Source organism: Pelodiscus sinensis, chromosome 15 (genome assembly GCF_052426305.1).
Source record: "Pelodiscus sinensis isolate ZL-2025 chromosome 15, ASM5242630v1, whole genome shotgun sequence".
NCBI classification, from domain to species: domain Eukaryota; kingdom Metazoa; phylum Chordata; order Testudines; family Trionychidae; genus Pelodiscus; species Pelodiscus sinensis.
Window position 1 is genome coordinate 14,416,078 of NC_143066.1, and position 21,793 is coordinate 14,437,870.

The window sequence follows — 21,793 nt, forward strand, 5'->3', positions numbered from 1 at the left end:
TAAGAGTTACTCTGCTTGTTCAAAATAATCTAAGCAATTAGATCATAGCTAGCATTGGACAAGCAGTGGAAACAATTTGCCACAAATATATTTGCTAAACCAGTTTGCGGTTCAATATAATAGTGTTTATACCCTTGGTTTGTTCACCTTCCCACAAACATAAGGCCAGCCACTTTTTGTCCACATGATTTTGTGGAAATAACAGAATTTTCTGAAAGAAGAGCTCACTGAACCACCTATGTGCTCTGAGTTTGGGTGTTTGGGAGTAAGAGTGTTAGGAGGCAAAAAGAAAAGTGAAAAAGAATGGCAGATATTTTAAAAGATCCCAAATAAACAATCACACTAAATAGCAATGAAGAGTAGGGCAGATGATGTTGAAAGAGCAGAACATATCCTTGCCCAAGGACATGTAATATAATCCAGTCTAGAAGATGGAGAAAGGTGCCTGCAACATGATGAGATACTAAGGTGGAAGGGATTTGTTTCTGGGGACAACAACTTCTCCAAACAAATCCATATACACACACTCCTACAGCCATATTGTTACCTGCAAGACATCAATGAACTCTTACAGACAGGGAAGAGGGTAATAGGAAGCACTTGAACTAGTTAAGCTCCACTACAGTAAGGTGGACAACAGTTAGAAGATGGTGCCTTAGAATTTCCTATTCCTGCTTAGCTAAGACTAGGTTTCTTGTCCTTAAGAGTAACTCTTAGCATCTTAGCATCTCTGAGAAATTCAGTGCCTCAGTGATTCAGGCTGGCATGTGCCTGTTACTCAGAAAACTTAGGCCAACTAATCAGGGACTCGAAACCCCACCAGTGACTCATAGACTTATCACAGAGACCTAAATTTTAATACAGATTTATTAAGGGATTACTCACTATGAATAGCAGGCAAAACCTCATAAATTTTATGAGGACCTAATAATTTCAACTGAGATTTTCTAAGGAGCTGAAAAGAGTTAGGTTCCCAATTCCCATTGAAATCCAATGAGGGTTGAGTGCCCAATTTCCTTTGGAATCTTTAAAAATACCAAAAACAGTGAGTAATCCTGCGGCTCCTTAGAGGCTAACCAAAATATATAGAATTGTGTGCCTTTGTGGGTAAAACCCACTTCATCAGATGGAGGTTTTGTCCATGAAAGCTCACAATTCTATATATTTTAGTTAGTCTCTAAGGGTATGTCTACACTACCCCGCTAGTTCGAACTAGCGGGGTAATGTATGCATACCGCACTTGCTAATGAAGCCCGGGATTTGAATTTCCCGGGCTTCATTAGCATAAGCGGGGAGCCGCCATTTTTAAATCCCCGCTGCTTCGAACCCCGTGTAGCGCGGCTACACGGGGCTCGAACTAGGTAGTTCGGACTAGGGTCCTATTCCGAACTACCGGTACTCCTCGTGAAACGAGGAGTACCGGTAGTTCGGAATAGGCACCCTAGTCCGAACTACCTAGTTCGAGCCCCGTGTAGCCGCGCTACACGGGGTTCGAAGCAGCGGGGATTTAAAAATGGCGGCTCCCCGCTTATGCTAATGAAGCCCGGGAAATTCAAATCCCGGGCTTCATTAGCAAGTGCGGTATGCATACATTACCCTCCTAGTTCGAACTAGGAGGGTAGTGTAGACATACCCTAAGGTGTCACAGGACCGCTTGTTTTTAAAGTTACAGACTAACATGGATATCCCTATAGATAAACCTTCTGAGATTTGAAAATGTCACTCACTCACTACCATCAACTAATTTGTAAAAAACTCATTATGGGCAATTCATTAACTGAAATGAAGCTCACATTATGTAATAAATTGTTTTCAAGAAATTGTTGAAGTAGCTGTAATAATGACTACATTTTGTCTCATCCCTCATTTTAGCCTTCTATGGTGAATGCACTCTATAAATATGTAGAGCACAAGAATGTTGTCTATATTTTCTCTCCTATGAAGTATTCTACAATTCATGACAACAGTTGATACTTATTATTGTACTTGTTTAATGTAGTGCAGATTGTAATATGAAATAATTTGGTGAGCTCAGAAACAAATATGTAAGAATGAATCTATACCTTCTGAATGGCTTTTAACCATTGATAGGTTATTTAACATGTCTCATGCGTGATAACAAAGATATTTTTCCTTCGTTTCTCTAGAACTACATTATTACATGTGGATTCGTTAAACCTTTATGAAGGGTTTGATTAGACAGGTTTAAAAAAATTAGCCTGGTGTTCAACAAACATAGAAGACATTCTAGAAGGAAAAAGTCACTAAAAGGGTGTTAATCTTTCATAATATAGTATAAGCGCAAAAATGGTATTGCATTCCTTATTGATTACATTAAACATATGTTGGTGTCTGACACAATATTAATAACTGTCATAATATTGACACACAGTTAATTAGATGTCATCACTACTGAATTGTGAACAATGAGCTAAAGGTGGTTTTATTATTATTTTGGTTTGTAATGAAGGGATAAAAGAGATACTATACAGCCCTGAGTAATGACCATTTGGGGTAAATGCAAACTTACATAAATATTAGGTTTCAAGATAAATAATGAGGTCCATAGCTCCACAAATTTAAACTCCATATACTGATATCTAAAAATATATATTCTAGTTTATGCAGCTTATTTTTGACATCACAATAAAACTGCAGAACTTTCTAGTAACTGAGTTTGTTAGTGCTTGTGAAATATAATGAAAGCATTTGTATGCCAGCATTAACCAATATCTATATGCCATCCTTTTGATATATAACAGTTTGTCCTTATATTTTCCACATTTATCTTTGTGAGATTAGAATGAACATAACATTTTTGTGCTAACACAGTTTTTTATTCCATTTTAGGGCCCTGAGTTTTTTTCTTTTTATTTATTTAGACTGTTTGAAAACAAATATGAACTGAAAATAGTTTTTAAAATTTAAATCTCTATTCTCTTTTACAACCCTGCCTTTTGTGACTGTGCAAATGCACTCTTAAGTGTTTTGTCGGTCAAACTTAAACATACATACCATATTGCTTATCCAGTATTAGAAAACCATTAAACATTCCCGATGACAGAAATAAGTTGAGTGATGCTAAGTAACAGAATTTAGTATAACTAAAATGGTAAAATAATCAAAATATAAAACAGCATAGTTGCCAACATATCTTGGCATAGGTGTCAAACTCCATGGCTACGTCTACACTGGCATGATTTTCTGAAAATGCTTTTAACGGAAAAGTTTTCTGTTAAAAGCATTTTCGGAAAAGCACATCTAGATTGGCAGGATGCTTTTCCGCAAAAGCACTTTTTGTGGAAAAGCATCCATGGCCAATCTACACGTGGTTTTCTGCAAAAAAGCCCTGATCGCCATTTTCGCAATCGGGGCTTTTTTGCGGAAAACAGTACTGTGCTGTTTACACTGGCCCTTTCGCGCAAAAATCTTTTGGAAAAGACTTTTGCCCAAACGGGAGCAGCATAGTATTTCCAGAAAAGCACTGACGATCTTACATGATCTTACACGATCTTACATCAGTGCTTTGCCGGAAATTCAAGCGGCCAGTGTAGACAGCTGGCAAGTTTTTCCACAAAATCAGAAGATTTTGCGGAAAATCTTGCCAGTCTTGACACAGCTCATGGGTGTACTCAGGCACCCTGGGGAAAAAAATAGGGGAAGCTCAGCACCCATAAATCAGCTATTGGGTGGGGTCACCGACAAGCACTCAGGGGAAGATGGAGTGCAGGTGGAGTACCCACTGGGAAAAATAAAAGTCAGTGCCTGTGTTCTTTGGGGCTTCTCAATTCAGCTTCCATTTATATAAATGGCTTCCCCCCACATTTCAGCAAGCTCTGGACACACACAAAAAGATGTCATAAACCTATTAGAGTACTGAGGATACACTGAGTGTTTTGCATATAATCATTTAGCATAGTACTGTTTAAGAATAGACTCTTTGCCTCTAAGATGGTGGCAACTATGATTCCCTATAGATAAACTGTAAATGGAAAATTTAAACATCTGATTCAATACTAGGCATTTTCTTATACACACGTCTATTGCTGCAGGAATTTAAAACTCTTGGAGTTGAGTACACGCTATTCTTATTTGCAACATAAGGCATAACATGCTCTGAAAGGTACATATCATTATGGATCCGGCCATCTCTGGAACTGTATGATGCTGTGGATCTTATGGATGACCTTGAATAATTATCATTTCTTGCTTTTGACGCTAGTGATTGTTTATAAAGATCAGCAGGACTTCGCCCAAAAACTAAGTGCTGGTCATCATGACAGGAGTGCAGGAAAGGGTTATCTGCAGAGTGATCAGGATATAATGATTTGCTTCGCTTACTGTCCTCCAGAGTTTGCGCTGTAAGTGAGGACTTGTTACTGAACAGTTTGCTTGGTGGGGCATGAAATGTATTTGCATAAGAGCTGCCTTCTAGAAACCTTTCTTTCTCTTTCAAGCTTATGCTTCGAGTAGGTCTTCCCATATCTATTTCCCTGCACTTATCAAGGAGGTTGTCAAAAGAGTGTTGCCTGTTGATCCTCAGCATGTTCTTTTTCTGATATTGGTCTGCATTATTCTGGACCCAGTCATGTTCATACATTTCTTCAGGATGCTCAGAATTGACTGCTTCCTGCAGTATTTGATCTTCATCAATATCATATAAGTTCCCCATCCGCAAGCAAGCATCACATTTATAGGGAGACCTGCTTGAATAATGACCTGTGTAACTGGGCAAATTGGAAAGGCAGCTCCTGCAATGAGTAAAATTCTGTCTGTATTTATCATTCACCTCAACTAAGGAAGCATTTTTATCTTTTAAGCTATAGTGCTTTGAATAAAGTTTGTATTGGTCATTATTTGGAAGACTGTCTTCATTATGTAAAGGAGTCCTCTTACCATGCTCTGCTTTCCTGTAGTTGTCATTGTGATCTTGGTAAACAGCAGGGAATTCAATAGTCTCCGGAAGGATAATATTTTCAATATACTGGGGTGGATTCACATGGAGGCCTGGCTGCTTGTCAGCATCGATTGTGTAAATTTTATCTCGAGGAGTGCTTTGTTTGGTTTTCAGATATGTCAGCTCCACTTCACTACAGTCCTTTGGGTATTTTGACCCCACTGATCTTTTTTTAACATTGTCCTTGGTTTTGTGGTGTTTATTATTGTGTTCAGGTTCCATATGGCAAGTGGCTCGGCTTGAGGTCTCAGATACATCCGAATGGACAATCTCTTCAGGAAGGTATCTTTGGCCCTTCACAGAATGCTGCCTATTTTCTTCTGAGCCATTTTCTCTTTGTGAACCTTGGCTCTGACGAATAGATTCTTGACGTAAAGATTCCACAGATTTCTTCCAAAGCTGCCTGGGTCGAGAGTTTACTTTTGCTTCTGCTGTAACAGCAACCTCCACTGTATTTGGATTTGATTCATTTAGTGTAAGAGGATGCTGACCTTGGAAAACATAGTTGTTAAGATTGTCTTTGTGGCGGTTGCTGACAAATGTTTGTAGTTCACTCATATTGTCACCAAAAAGGTTGTCCTGTGGCTGAAAGGACCTGTTTTCAGAGAATATCAAATTCCCCTTATCCATGACCATGTCCATAATTAGTGAACCCCTTTGAATGAAATCATCTGTTCTTTTGGGGGAATTAATTCTTGAAGAATTTATATTGGTCATATTTTTAGCTGTTCGAAGTAGTTTTAGCATGTTAGTCTGCGAGTTGGTTAAAGTAAAATCAGGCGATTTCTTTTTTTCCTCAATGTGTACTCCATGAATACAGCTAAAAATACCCTGTAGTAAGAGTAACATAAACAAATTACTTAAAATACTGTAATTTTTCATATTGCATTATTAGTAATAACATTTAATTGAATGTCACTTATTTAATGAGCACAAAAAACAGAAATGCATGCCTTTCTTCTGCAGCATATTTCTAGAATCATGCAAAAGACTAAATATTTCTTGATTTCATCTATGCAACAGTAAAAGAAAAGTATTGCTAAAAATAAAACAGAACATTTTCCCCAAAGTATATGATTCTTTGGCACCATCGGCCTCTGGCATTAAAAGGGAGAATGTTATACAATTATACTGTTAACATTAGATTAAAAAAATAGTTCCATGCATCCCGCCATATGTAAGCCACCACCTGCTCCCAATCTGTTACCAGTGTTCTGACTGGTATTTTGCTCTGTCCAATGATGATAAGCATTTGGCTGCATGTGTGTGCTCCCCCATATGTTGCACTGGCTCTGTGCAGGTTGCCAGCACAGCAGACTCCGAGAGAACCTCCAAGAACCACAGAATCAGATAAGGCACAAAGGCACCCAAATCAGGTTTCTTTTCAATGAAGCACTGTCCTAGTGTCTTGGCTCAAAGGTGCACTAACACATGTATGGCTGTTGCAACAGACACAGCTCAGCAGTCAGTGGTGGGAGTTTTCACTGCCCTCTTAGTTGCACAAATAATTAAATCGAGGTATTCCAACATTTATAAACTATAATAAATAATCTGTGATACACGCCTTATATATCATCTTACAGGTTTCATGACATTTTTGTTACCTCTACTGTAACTGTAAACTTTCACTCCTGATGTTTCAAATAAAATATCTCTATTCATTACTTTTGTCAAACTATTTTATCATTTGCTAAGTTGGGTGTCCATATATTGTCATGCTGTAATGAGTTTACATGTTCTATGCGTTTTAGCTGTGTTAACAATACTAAAGCTGTGTTCATGTCTGGACACTGACTTGAAGGTAAATTCTTGCTTTTAACAGGGCCTGCCTGTTACTCAATAGTATAATTCCTGCTCACTTTGGTTGAGGCCTCAGGCCTTACATCAGGTTCATGCGTCAGATTCTTTCTCCTACAGTGGGGGAAAGAAAGTTAAGAATATTTCTGGGCAGGAAGGAGGCAGGTCAAACAAGGACTTGAGCTCAACATATATCCTGACTCCTCTCTTTTTCTACAATCCTCCTCTGTGCCACAGCAACACATGAATATTCAAGATCCTGGGAAAATCATTAATCTTTAATGTATCATCCTCTTTGGCCTGACTGCCACCCTTACAAATATTGAACAGTTTTTAACTCTATCTGTGATCCTATTGAAACAATGGAACTAATTACATAGTAGGGTACTACTCAATTTAAGTATGTCAGGAACAGATCCTTCACAATAGTCAGTTTACAAAGGACTAATATATAGTGCAACATCAGCAGTGAATCTGAATGGGTGGCCATGGCTTCCCTAGTGAAAACATTGAAGATGTCTTACAGTTTTCTTGAATGCTAATCTTCACTTCCTGCTGGGTAACTGGTGTGACAGGTAGGTAAAATGTGTGACATACTTAAGGGTAGAGGAGTACCACTTGAAGGGCACTGTGACAGGGCAAGATCGCCCCACACTCCGAGTGCCCCAACCCCCTCGCTGAACGGGGAGCATAGAACCCAGTCCGCCACCTGTGCCACATGTTCACACGCCGCGGTGCAATTGAGTGGTACTGCAGTATGGGGCAGGGCGCCTCAGCCGCATCACGGGCACGCTGCAAGTGACGTAAGGGAGGGAAGGTGGAGCATCTGGGACACGCAGGGGAGATGTCACCGGGAGGGGCGGGCGTAAGAAGTGGGGCAGGAGATACAAAAGTAGAGTTGACACAGGTGAAGGGGGAAGGTGAGGGAGCAAGTAAAGGAAGCAGAGCCTGGAACAAGGGAGAGGGAGAGGAATGTCAGTGGCAGTGTGCCATCTGCATGGACTGAGGAGACAGCCAGGAGGGGTGCAGAGCCCTCCAGCTGTAACCGGGGTAGGAAGTAGCCCATGGCGGGGCTTCCTTTCCTAGCCTGCGGGCTGGCAAGTGCAGCAGGAGACCCCACCAGCTGGACAGGAACACGTCTGAGCCTGTCTGTAGGGCCCTGGGCTGGGACCTGTGAAAGAGGGCAGGTCCGGGTCCCCCTTCCTCATCTTCCAAGGGCGGGTGTAAGTGCACAGACTATTGTAAGCCGGGACTCACATGGACTGCTGGAGGGGAAGGTTGGACTATGAATAACCTGAACAGGGGGGAAATTGAGGGCCTGAGTGAGGCCCAGAATGGAGGGGAACTATCATGCTCCTTCACAGGCACCTACAAGATTTCAACAATTGTAACAATGATAACAAAGAGAAAATTTCATTTGATGTCTACAGACAATTGAAATACTAAGTTCAATAAAATATTTCTGTAAATTAAATTCAGTAAAGAGCTGCAAATTATGTATCTAAATGCATTTTATATTTTATTTGTTATTTGCTGATAATGATCAGCTACGGGGTAATTATGAGCTCTGTATAGCTATAATTATAGGGAAGTTTGGCGAGGGAGTTCTTCAGGTAAAGGAGGAGTGGTTATGTGACCATTGTGGTAAGTAGTTGTGTGTTTGTGTTTGGGGTGTTCTTACTGCTTCCCTGAAAGATACCATGTGCTGAGCTTTTTTTGTTTGAAGGACCATGTGCTGAGGTTAGCAGTCTGAGAACTTCTTAAAGAGGCTTTCAGATATAATCTTTTACACACCCATCAAGCCTTAACCAGGGGCCAGAGCTACTCAGGAAGGCCAGGGCTTTAAAAAGCCTGCTCCTAAACGACAAGTGGAGCTAGCAAACAGGAGCTAACATGGGAATTTGGTGAGGGAGTTTGAGGAGAGCTAGATATGCTTGATATTCTTTAAAACTTCTTGAAACTAAACTAAAACCAAAATCATCTCATTAAAAAAAAAGTCCTATCAAGAAACTAACTAAAGTTTTTGCCTGGGAGTAAAAAGAATGCAGCCAGAAACCCAGTAGTAGAGTGGAGGCTATCCAGTTTATTGCACCAAATATAGCATGTATGATTATCTGACCAATGGATAGGTGGCGTATATGTGCATTCAGTGCAAGGAGCTCCTGGCCCTCAGAGACTGCATACTAGCTTTGGAGACCAGGGTAGCTGAATTGGAGGAGCTAAGCAAGGCATTGATGAGACTTTCCAAGACACAGTAGAACAGTCCCACCCTCAGTCACACAGCCTCTGTGTTGTTGAGGAGAGTGAAAGGCTCAGGGAAGGAGCTCATCCAACTGTAGTAGAGGGAAATAATCCCATAGTTAGGACCCTCCTTCCAGATGCTGTTGCAGTATCCTCTCACACTGAGTATACTTCTCTGGGGGAGGGAACTCCAGTTATTAGGAAAAGGCAGGTGTTAGTAATGGGAGATTCAGTCATTAGAAACATGAACAACTGGGTTTGCAATGACGAGAACCGTACTGTGCCTTGCCTGCCCGGTGTGAAGGTGGAAGGTCTGTCGAGACCTCTAGATAGGTATATATGTCATACTGGGGTGGAGCCCGTGGTCATGGTACCAGTGGCTTTGGGAAAGATGGGAGAGAAATTCTGGTGGCCAAATTTAGGCTGTTAGGAAAGAGATTGAAATCCAGAACCTCAATGGTAGCATTCTCTGAAATACTTCTAATCCAATGTAGAGGGCCAAGTAAAGAGGCAGAACTGCAGGGTCTCAATGTGTGGATGAGACAATGGTACAGGGAGGAGGGGTTTAGATTTATTAGGAACCAGGGAAACTTTGGGATAGGAAGAGCCTATACAGGAAGGATGGGCTCCAGGTCAAACAAAATGGAACCAGACTGCTGGCATTTAAATTCAAAAAGGTTATAAGGGCTGTGTGACGGGCCGTCCCCGTCACTCACGCCGCATCCAGGCGGGCAGGCAGCTCGCGCGGCGAGCGAAGAGCCGGGGAAGCGCTGGCTGCATTGCCGCGCATGTGCGACAAGCTGGGAGCCGCTTTTAAACGCAGCCCCGGCACACCTGAGGGAGAAACACGCTGGCAAGCGGGAAACAGCGGCGGAGGACGCCAAGGAGGGGCGGAGGACACAGGGAAGGGCCGACGGACCGTGGAGGCAGTGGGCGAGCGGAGGACCCGGACAGCGCCTCCCTACCACCCCCCCAGGCAAGAGGGGCGCACTGAGAACCGCGGCAGAGAGCCCGAGCTGGGACTGACCAGACCCCAGGCCACAGAAGGGCAACTGGGCAACGCGAGACCACGGGAGTGACGCCCCGACCTGGACGGTGTCCCCGGACTGGTGAGAGCTGGACTAGAGGGATCCCCGAGACGGGGACCTTGGGGGGGGGGGGGAGGAGGCCATGGGGTTAAGTAGCAGGGTCCTGGTCATAGTGGGGCTCGACCCCGTTATAAGAGAACCCTACTACGCCCTATAGGCCAAGAGAAAAGGGGTCAGGGGTAGCGGGAAGCCCCTCCGTGAACTGAACGCGGGCTCCCTTACCCCACATTCCTACGGGGCTAGATGGACGGGGGGGGGGTGGTGGTTCCCTCGTGACAGGCTGTTTGTAAATAAGGGCTGGAGGAAAGCCAACAGGTGCAGAGAAGCACATGGATCAGGCAGAGACATCCCTATGGGGAGGAATTATAAGTACAGGTTATCTATGTACTATTGAAGAGGAGAGGATGGAAAATAAGATGCAAGTAAGAACAGATGAGAAATAGTCAAATGAAAGTGTCCCCTTCACTCACATCAGGTAACATCAGATAGCTAAATAGTGACAAGTTTTTAAAATGCTTATATACAAACGCTAGAAGTCTAAATAATAAGACGAGTGAACTAGAGTGTCTTGTATTGAATGAGGATATAGCTATAATAAACATCACAGAAACATGGTGGAATGAGGATAATCAATGGAACAGAGTCATACCAGGGTACAAAACATATCGGAAGGACAGAACAGGTATTGCTGGTGGGGGAGTGGCACTATACATGAAAGAAAATGTAGAATCAAATGAAGTGAAAATCTTAAATGAACCAAACAGTTCCATAGAATCTTTATGGATAGTATTTCCATGCTCTAATAATATGAATATAGCAGTAGGGATATATTACTGACCACCTTACCAGGATAGTGATAGTGACTATGAAATGCTAAGGGAGATTAAAGAAGCTATAACATTTAAAAAATCAATAATAATGGGGGATTTCAACTATCCCCATGTTGACTGGATACATGTCACATGTCACTGGATACATGTCACTTCAGGATGAGATTCAGAGAGAAAGTTTCTTGACAATCTTAATTGACTGCTTTTTTGAGCAGCTGGTTCTGGAACCCACAAGAGGAGAGACAGTTCTTGATTTAGTCCAAGTGGAGTACAGGATCTGGTCCAAGAGGTGACTGCTTGAAAATAGGGACCACATTATAATTAAATTTAACATCCCTGTGGTGGGAAAAACACCACAGCAGCCCAACATTGGGGCATTTATTTTCAGAAAGGGGAACTATATAAAAATGAGGAGATTAGTTAAACAGAAATTAAAAGGTATGGTGCCAAAAGTAAAATCCCAGCAAGATGCTTGGAAACTTTTCTAAGACACCATAATAGAAGCTCAACTTAAATGCATACCCTAAATTGAAATCATGTCTTACTAATCTACTAGAGTTCTTTGAGGGGATCAGCAGACATGTGGAGAAGGGGGGATCCAGTGGATATAGTGCGCTTAGATTTCCAGAAAGTCTTTGACAAGGTTCCTTGCCAAAAGCTATTAAGCAAAGTAAGCTGTCATGGGATAAGAGGGAAGGTCCTCTCATGGACTGATAATGGGTTAAAAAATAGAAAACAAGGGTAGGAATAAATGGTCAGTTTTCAGAATGGAGATAGGTAATGAGTGGTATCCCGTAGGGTTCCGTATGGGGACCAATTCTATTCAATATATTCATAAATGATCTGGAGAGAGGGGTGAAAGGTGAGGTGGTAAATTTTGCAGAAAATACTAAACTGCTCAAAAGAGTTAAGACCAAAACAGACTGTGAAGAGCTTCAAAAGGATCTCACAAAACTAGGTAAATGGGCAACAAAATGGCAAATTAAATTTAACATTGATAAATGCAAAGTAACGCATATTGGAAAACTTAATCCAACTATACGTACAAACTGATGGGGACGAAAATAGCTGTTATCATTCAAGTGACTGTGGATAGTTCTCTGGAAACATACACTCAATGTGCAGCAGCAGTCAAAAAAGCAAACAGAATGTTAAGAATAATTTAAAAAGGGATAGAAAATAAGATGGAGAATATCTTATTTCCTCTTTATAAATCTATAGTATACCCACATCTTGAATACTATGTACAGATGTGGTCTCCTCATCTCAAAAAAGATATCTTAGCATTGGAAAAATTTCAGAAAAGGGCAACAAAAATGATCGGGGGTTGGAATGGCTGCCATATGAACAGAGATTAAAAAGACGGACTTTTTAGCTTAGAAAAAAGGAGACTATGGGGAGACATGATAAAGGTCTATAAAATCACGACTGGTGTGGAGAAAGTCGGGGCTGGACTTGATGACCTCCTGAGATCTCTTCTAGCCCTATGATTCTATGATAAGTGAATAAGGAAAAGTTATTTACTTGTTCCCATAATACACCAACTGAATTTAAAACAAGCAAAAGAAGTATTTATTTACCTAATGCATAGTCAACCGGTAGAACTCCTTGCCAGAAGATGTTGTAAAGACCAGGACTTTAACAGGGTGTGACAGATACCCTCCCCATGCATTATGTAATGGACTTATGTACATGAAAATACATAGCTCAAAGGTGTTTTGAGCAAATTATGTCGTGTTACCCATCAATCGTCATGTCACGATCCACTGGTTCTGTTTATCTTACTTTGATGTATGTATCATGTGTGTGTGTGTGTAAAATTAGACATATGGGGTACATCTAAGCTACATGGCTCCATCAACGGAGCCATGTAGATTTCTTTGTTCAGCAAAAGGAAATGAAGCCGCGATTTAAATAATCGCGGATTCATTTACATTTAAATGTCTGCCTCGCTGAGCCGACAAACAGCTGATTAGCTGTTTGTCGGCTCAGCGCACTAGTCTGGACACTCCCGCACCGACATGAAAGCCTTTTATCGACCTCCTTGGTAAACCTCATCCTACGAGACATAATGGGGAGGTCAATAAAGGGCTTTCAGGTCGGCGCAGGAGCGTCCAGACTAGCGCGCTGAGTCGACAAACAGCTGATCAGCTGTTTGTCGGCTCAGTGCGGCAGCCATTTAAATTTAAATGAATCTGCGATTATTTAAATCACAGCTTCATTTCCCTTTGCTGATCAGCCTAATCTACATGGCTCCATCGATGGAGCCATGTAGTTTAGACACACCCATGGAGTGGGGAATACTTTGTGGGTTTCAGTGTATGAATGAGAGACATGGAGGGTGTTACCTTCAAAGTCTTGATGAGGAACTATTAAACTATCCCTTTTGTCCTTAAGTCCTAGCAGTAGTTGGTAGAGAGGGGCCTCAATTCTTTAACAAAAAGAATAGGAAAGCAGAGGCCTTGGTCTTTTGACTGGGCTGCACCTGAAGGAAGGAGCTGAAGATCCCAGGGTGGGGTCAGCCCTGGTTTGGAGTGGCAGCTGGAAAAGAGGCTTTAGAGTGAGTTTGAAGAGTTTGTACTGAGGTTTCAGTGTAGAATAGTGAAGCGTTTTGTTTCTTTTGATATGTAACCTACTTTGCTTTGCCTGTTCTCGCTTATTACCACTTAAATCCTACTGCTTCTATTTAATAAAATCATTTTTATTTTCTATTAAACCCAGCGTAATTGTTACCTGGGGAAGGGGGAGGGGGCAACCAGTGTGCACATTCCCCCTTTTATTGTTAAAGGGGGCTTACCTAATTCTTTGGGGTTTGATCCCATCTGGGGAGCGCTATCTCAGGAGGCTGGGCCCTAAACTGCACTCTACTTAAACTGAAGTGGTTCAGTGTCTGTACTGATTCTCGATGGGGGCAGGGACCTCAGCTCGGGGACTTGGCTGGGGGAGACCAGCAGAGCTGGCCCAGTAGGACCGGGCGGTGAGGAGCCCCAGACAGCAGGAAGGTGAGTGGCAGTGGTCATGTCAGCACCCAAGGAGGCACCCCTGAGAGGTTATCTGTGACTGCACGCCATCATATAGGGTTAAAAAAAGAACTAGATAAATTCATGGAGGATAGGTTCATCAATGTCTATTAGCCATGATGGGTAAGAAGAGTACTCCTAGCCTCTGTTTGTCACAGGTTGGGAATGGGTGACAGGGGAGGGATCACTTGATGGTTGCCTTTACTGTCCATTTCCCTCTGGGGCACATAGCATTGGCCACTGTCAGAAACAGGATACTGGGCTAGATGGACCTTTGTTCTGACCTAGTATGACCATTCTTATGTACAATGCACATAAATACATATCTGCTGCTCTCCCAATATTCTTGCTAACATAAAGAATGTCTGCATTTTTTTCCTACTTCTGTTTCAGCATGATAGCTATGCAAAAGCATTGGAATGCACTAGTTTATGAAGAAGGCCTCACAGATTGCTCACATTTGGTGAACTCAACTATAAAGTTGATTCTAAATAAATTGGTCAATTAGGAATTTTGGTGTAACGTAGTTTAAATACAAAATGCAAGAAAAGTTCTAAAAGTTACGTAGCATGTTAAGGTGTATGGATGGGATTGTTAGAAAGACCTTTGAAATCCTCAGCTTCTTAGTCACTGAGCAGATAGATATCCCAACACAGTTAAATGGCCAAATGCCCAGGTCAATCAATAATTTTGTATTCAGTCCTTACTGTAGTAAGTTGAGAGTCAGTAACATGGAGTCAGCAGGCCTGTAATATGAAAACAGCAATAGGCCTATAATCTAGTGGGCAAAACTTTGGTGCAGTAACACAGGAGCCAAGAAAGAGGCCCTATTGATAATTGTTAAGTTCGGTGGAGCATGGAAGGACACAGGGAGGCACTGGGTACAGACTGTAAGCCAAAGGGGAGTAGCGGAACATCTTAATAAGAAATGTCTTGGTACAAAGACTCCCCAAAAACTAATGTACATACTGACCTAGGTTCAGGACCAGGTTGAGACTGACAGCATAAAATATAGTAAGTAAGCCCCTCTTCCATAAGATGAGGGGTGGTAACTAGGCAACAGAGGGTGGCAACCTGGTACGTAAAAAAATTATGTAAGTTATTTGTACGTCTATAAAAGGACACCGCAAATGATGCACACTGGCTGACCTTGAGGGTGGAGGGGGGACACTAGGTGCCTGAACAGCTGGTGTCATTGCCTAGACTTTCAGAATGCACAGTGGCTTAACTCTGACTAACCGCTGTGAATATCTGTTATATTACAATAGGCCTGCTATGTGTTGGTACCTTGTCAACGTGGGCCAAAGGCGCAGTGGTGTAGCATTGTAGAATCTCTGCTACCAACTGTTAGAGCTTTGAATTTGACAATAAACCTGCTCAATTGATTTCAAATCTTGCCTGCATCTGTTGTTTCTGGGGGCTCTCAGAGATCTCCTGTGTTGACCCAAGTGCATGGGGTCTAACACTCTAGATAAAGGGAGCAATGATAGTTACGCACGCAGCCGAAAGTTTATCATCACCGATGGAGTAGAGGTCCTGACAGGAGCGCACCGGGACAACCCCGAGAACCCTGACCAGATGACACTGAATCGCTGACAGTACAGACCACTGAAGTACAACACTTTCTAGGGAAAAACTCTCATGACTGCAGCCAGTATTTTGCTCATCAAAAAGTGAGCAAAAGCAAGAGAATTTAGCCATAGTAAAATGCAAATCAAATATTAAAGGCCTTGCCCTGTTGTAACTGACTTTTTTATAATATCTTTTGGGTTTATTACTCTTATCTTACTTGTTTAAAAATCCCTACCCATCATTCCCTTTTCCTTTCCTTTCAACAAAATATTAACTATAGCCAACAATGAGGAAATCATAGAGGTTCAGTGAGAACCCAAAAGACTGGATGTTTATCTGAACTACTTGCACCCGTTTGGTTTCCAACACCAGAATAAAAATTGAGCAAGAACAGTCATTCCCATTTCTGGTACAATAGAAAAAGTCTGCACTTACTCTACTACAGCTCTGCTGTTTCCTGTCCCAGTCTGAATTAGTGTAGTGTATGGCAAACATGAAAAATAAATGTTCTAAAATGTTAAATTAACCTTTTAAAATTGGATTTGGCTTGTGTTTTGGAGTGAAGATTGAAGTCAGTTATTATTTTAATTTAAACCTTTTTACCCATCTGTACTAGGATTCTACTAAATTTTAAATTCTCCTTTTAGATTTATTAGCTGTGAGTTTGCTTGTGAAAGGAGTGGCTTTTTCAAAGAAGTTGGGAGAATTTCAAATATAAATAAGAGAATATAACAGGCAGACTTACAATATGTTGTAAAACAGAGCAGTTCTTTGGTTGCAAAAGCACAAGATCTTTGTTACAGGATTACACTAACATTTAAGGGAATGTAATAAGTCCATTTTCTGAACATTACAAAAGTATTTAAATGGACAGGACAGATAACAGGCTACATAGAAAATATTTGCATTAATCAGGATAAGAAAACCCTTAATGAACATCAGTAATTCCCATCAAAGGGAAAGTTTCCACAGGAATTTCGACAACTTTCACCCCACCATCAACCTTAGCCTGGACCAGTCCACACCAGAGATCCACTTCCTTGACATTACAGTACAATTAAATGAAGGCCATGTTTCCACCACCCAATACATTTTCCAATCAACTGTTTACAGCCAAGACCTAAGATATAACCGGATTTGCTCCAAGACCACAGACAGAGACAAACACCCACAGGATCTATACCAACCATTCTTAAAACTTAAATATCCACCCGGGGAAGTGAAAAAACAGACTAACAGAGCCAAATGAGTACCCAGGCATCAGCTTCTTCAAGATAGGCCCTACAAAGAAAATAACAGAACACCACTGGTCATCAGCTACAGTCCCCAACTTAAACCCCACCAGCTCATTATTAACAATCTACAACCTATCCTGGAAAATGACCCCTCACTCTCACAGGCATTGGAGGAAAGGCCAATTCTCGCCTACAGACAACCCCCTAACGTCAGACAAATTCTTCCCAGCAACCTCGCAGCACACTTCCATCATACTTATCTAGAACCCCACCCCTGCAATCAATTCTGGTGCCAGTTCCGTCCACACATCTATACAAGAGACCTCATCACAGAACCTAACCACATAAGCCACCACATCAGAGGTTCATATAACTACACATCCACCAATGTGATCTATGCCATCAAGTGTCAGCAATACCTCTCTGCCATGTATATTGGCCAAATTGGACAGTCTCAATGACAAAGAATTAATGGATATAAATCAGATATTCAAAATGGCAACCTAGAGAAACCAGTTAAGGAACATTTTAACTTGCCTGAGCACTCACTAATGGAGCTAAAAGTGACTTCATTATTACAAAGCAATTTAAAAAAACAGCTCGAGAGACAAGCTGTAGAACTTGGTTTTATTTACAAGTCTGACACCTTGAACCAAGGCCTGAACAAAGACCGTACTTGGATGGGCTGCTACATTTAACACCCTAATGACATTACAAGTTATGTATCAGGCATATATAGCCCATTCTATTAGCCTCAGTTAGCATGGACACTCTAATTGACACTCTGTTTGACCATTCTTTCCCTTTCCTTTCCTTTCTTTTCCTTTCCCATCCTCTCTTTTTCTGCTATTTATTTGCAACTCTGGACCCCTTGCTCCATTCATCTGAAGAAGTAGCCTGTGACCTTGAAAGCTTATGATGCCATCTATGTTTTTTGATAGTCTCTGAGGTACTGCAGGACTACTAGCTGTTTTTTAAGTTTTTCATCACAAGGAAGTATGACATACACCAAAAAAATATAACTGAAGATGCAATATGACAATTCCCTTTTCAAGTGCCTAGGTTTTACAAAGTAAATGAGAACTTTCCTTTTTAGCTACTCAAGCTCTTCTGAATTTCCATCTTAAAGTTGGTGTTATTTGTGTAGATGTGGGTTTTATTGCTTTCAGGGATGGTTACTATCTCAAGTCCTTCTAAGTAGACTAGATAGGCTCGTAATAGACTTAGATGTATCTTCTATGACATATCAGATGCTTTAAAAATAAAACTGTAAGACCAAGCTGATACTTTGGAGACTAGTTCCTCAAATATTTTCATAGAATCATAGTATCATAGGGTTGGAACAGAATTCAGGAAGTCATCCTGTCCAACCCTGCTCAATGCAAGACCCACCCTAAGTAAATCATCTCAGCCAGGGATTGTCAAGATGTTATGTAAAAATCTCTAGGGATGGAGATTTCACCATCTCCCTAGGTAACCTATTCCAATGCTTCACCACCCTCCTAGTAAAATAGTTTTTCCTAACATCCAACCTAGACCTGACCCAGTGCAACTTGAGACCATGCTCCTCATTCTGTCATCTGTCACCACTGCGAACAACCTCTTTCCATCCTCTTTGGAACCCCCCTTCAGGTAGTTGAAGGATGTTATCAAATCTCCCCTCATTCTTCCCTTCTGAAGACTAAATAATCCCAAATCCCTCATCCTCTCCTGACAGGTCATATGTTCCAGCCCCCTAATCATTTCATTGCCCTCTGCTGGACTCTCCGATTTGTCCACATCCTTTTTCATTGAGGAGCCTAAAACTGGATGCAGTACTCCTCACTGGTGCCGATAAGAGGGGAATAATCACTTCCCTCAATCTGCAGTCAATGGTTGGTCTAATGCAGCCCAATGTGCTGTTAGCCTTCTTGGCAACAAGGACACACTATTGACTCATACCCAGCTTCTCATCTCCTGTAATCCTCAGGTCCTTTTCTGCACAACTGCTGCATAGTCAGTCAATCTGCAGATTGTAGCTATGCATGGGATTCTTCCATCCTAGGAGCAGGACTCTGCACTTATCCTTGTTGAACCTTATCAGATTTCTTTTGGCCCAATCCTACAATTTGTCTAGGTCACTCTGTCCCTTACCCCTACCCTCCATCATATCTACTCTTCACCTCAGCTTAATGTTATCTGTGAAATTGCTGAAGGTGAAAACAAACTTCTCATCCAGAAAATGCTGAACAAAATTGGCTCTAGGATCCCTGGGGTACTCCCCTTGATACTGGCTGCCAACTAGACCATTGAGCCATTGTTGATTACTCGTTGAGCCCAAATTCTATCTACCTTATAGCCAGATTTCTATCTACCTTATAGTTCTTTCATTCAAGCTATATTTCTTTAACTTGCTGACAATAATGCTATTGGATACCATATCAAAAGTTTTGCTAAAGTCAAGATATTCACATCCAACACTTCACTCATATCAATAGAGCCAGTTATTTCGTCATAGAAGGCAATCAGATTGGTCAGGCATGACTTGCCCTTGGTGAATCCACGTTGACTGCTCCTGATCACCTTCCTCTTCTCCAAGTGTTTCAATGTGGATTCCTCGAAGATCATGGATTTCATTATTATAGCGTGTATCACAAATTAATAGATTGTTCAAAAAGAGGTGCTAGTCCATGAGACAATCATATGAACCATCCATTCCTCACCACATAACATCCTTGAGGTAACAGGAGCAATGACTTTTGTGGAAGAGTAAAATATTTTCAATGAAAACCAAAGGAGGGGAGGCAGAACCATATGACTATTTTACTATCCTGTCAAACCACTTGTGGTCCATACCACATAATTTGGGAAATGATGTTATTTAGAGCAAAGCAAACACTGGCCTTCCAAAACTCCATCTCTTCTGACCTTGATTATTGCCATATTTTTTCTCTATAGCCTCACAATGCTTCAGATCTTTGTGCACTAATATATGTAGGATGCTGCTGACTGCTGTCTCCCATGTACAAAGAAGCACAACTACAGTAGTAGCATGATGAGAATGGGCAGGTGGGTGGGCTACTAATTTGGGTGGCTGGGAAATGACTGGGGGGTTGGAGCTTTGGGGCTGCCTTTCTCCCCAAGTTGGCCTTGAAAGAGGGAGAGGGATAGATGCTCTGGCCAGGGGACATGACAAAAAAAAAGGAAGCGCCCATAAAAATGTGTGCCCTGCACCCTCAACTATCTTATCCCCACACGCTGAACTCTGTCTGCCAGGCATTTCTGCCCGGGAGAGGAGTTGGGGCGCAGGGCTTGCTCTGGTCTGTCCACCTGCTACTCCAACAGAGAAGAGTCAGGTTGCTGGGGCTTGCAGTTGTCTGCCTACCTGGTGCTCCCAGAACAGTGTGGGGTCAGGGTGCCTGGGTTTGATTTGCACCGGCACACCAGTATGTGTGGGGTTGGGTTAGTCCTGTTCTGCCTACCCAGTGCTCCAGCATGGGAGTGGGGCTTGAGGCTTCGGGGCTTTCAAGTCCCCAACTCAGGGAGTGGAGCAGGGCAAGCTCCCAACCCCACTCCCAAGGTCCAGCTGGAGTTCTGGGTGGAGAGGGGCAATTCACCAAGTTCTGGAAGGAGCAGAGTCAGGACTGGGGGTGGGTGGCCCTCTTCTACACCCCTAAAATATAGCAGCCTCATCTTCTTGTAAGTACTCCATAGCCTCCTGCTCAATTCAGGATCAATTAAAATCATATCCTACCAATGTACCAGGCATTGGTTTCCCTTCCACCTTCCCCTACTACCTCCTCTCTCCCCACCCAAAAAACACCCTCAACACTATTGAAGCAAGAGCCTTAACCTCTGCAGTTACTGTCAATCTGAAACAGCTTCTCTCTCTTTCTCTCTCATCAGTTCTGCAACTCATTACGAAACTTGCCTACTCATCAGACCTCTCACTTCTCTCTCCCTTGGTTATTTAATTCAGTAATTATATATGGGAACGTCTACACTAGCCCCCTAGTTCGAACTAGGGAGGCTAATGAGGGCGACCGAAATTGCAAATGAAGCACGAAATTTAAATATCCCGTGCTTCATTAGCATGTTCCCAGCCGGTTGCCATTTTGGAAATTGACTAGCCTGGAATAACTGCCCTGGACTACATGCGTCATAGAAGGGTGATTCCGAAATCAACCCTTTACTTTGAATTACCAGTTAAACCTCATTCCATTCCATGAGGTTTAACTGGTAATTCGAAGTAAGGGGTTTATTTTGGAATTGTCCTGATGTAGGAATCTACACAAAGAGCTGTTTGCACCTTCATTGAATGTTAGGTTGATAGTGCCCGAAACATCCTTTATCACAATTAAGTCCAATAGCATGAGAATTTAATTTTAAACAGCGATTAGGAAGATTGAAGTGTTCTCCAACAGGTTTCTGTATGTTCCCTTTACATATATCTGATTTGTGTCCCCTGTTTAAAAGATCTTCAAGTGTCTGTCTTGTCACAAACCAATTCTACTAACCAGATACACAGAAAAGTATTGGAATTAGAGTTCATCCGCAAATTCAATTCTCATGCTAATGGACTCAATCATGATGAAGGATGGTTGGGACAAAACTCTGGTCATCTGAAGAAGTGGGCTGTGCCCATGAAAGCTCATGATACTATCTATGGGTATGTCTACACTACCCCGCTAGTTCGAACTAGTGGGGTAATGTATGCATACCGAACTTGCTAATGAAGCCCGGGATTTGAAGTACAGATAGTTCGGAATGGCTACGTAGTTCGAACTATCTAGCCCGTACCGCGTGTAGCCGCACGGCACGGGGTTCTCACTAGCCGGCTTTATGCTAATGAAGCCCGGGAAATTCAAATCCCGGGCTTCATTAGCAAGTTCGGTATGCATACATTACCCCGCTAGTTCGAACTAGCGGGGTAGTGTAGACATACCCTATGTGTTTTGTTAGTCTATAAAGTGCTACCAGACCATTTTTTGTTTTTTTCTGTACAGACTAACTCAGCTACCCCCTGAAGCGATAATAATGAAAGTTAATCTTTATAATCTGATTAATGCAGGGT

General features: G+C 42.0%; 1 protein-coding gene across 1 annotated transcript in view; it reads right to left on the minus strand.

The window, feature by feature from the left end:
- Window positions 1-3,522: 3,522 nt before the first annotated feature.
- Window positions 3,523-21,793, minus strand: part of GRIN2A (glutamate ionotropic receptor NMDA type subunit 2A) — a 511,029-nt gene continuing 492,758 nt past the window's right edge. The window contains exon 12 of the mRNA XM_075899286.2: window positions 3,523-5,788. Within this exon, the coding sequence (XP_075755401.2) occupies window positions 3,998-5,788 (1,791 nt within the window). The 3' untranslated portion in view covers window positions 3,523-3,997. The remainder of the gene's footprint in view (window positions 5,789-21,793) is intronic.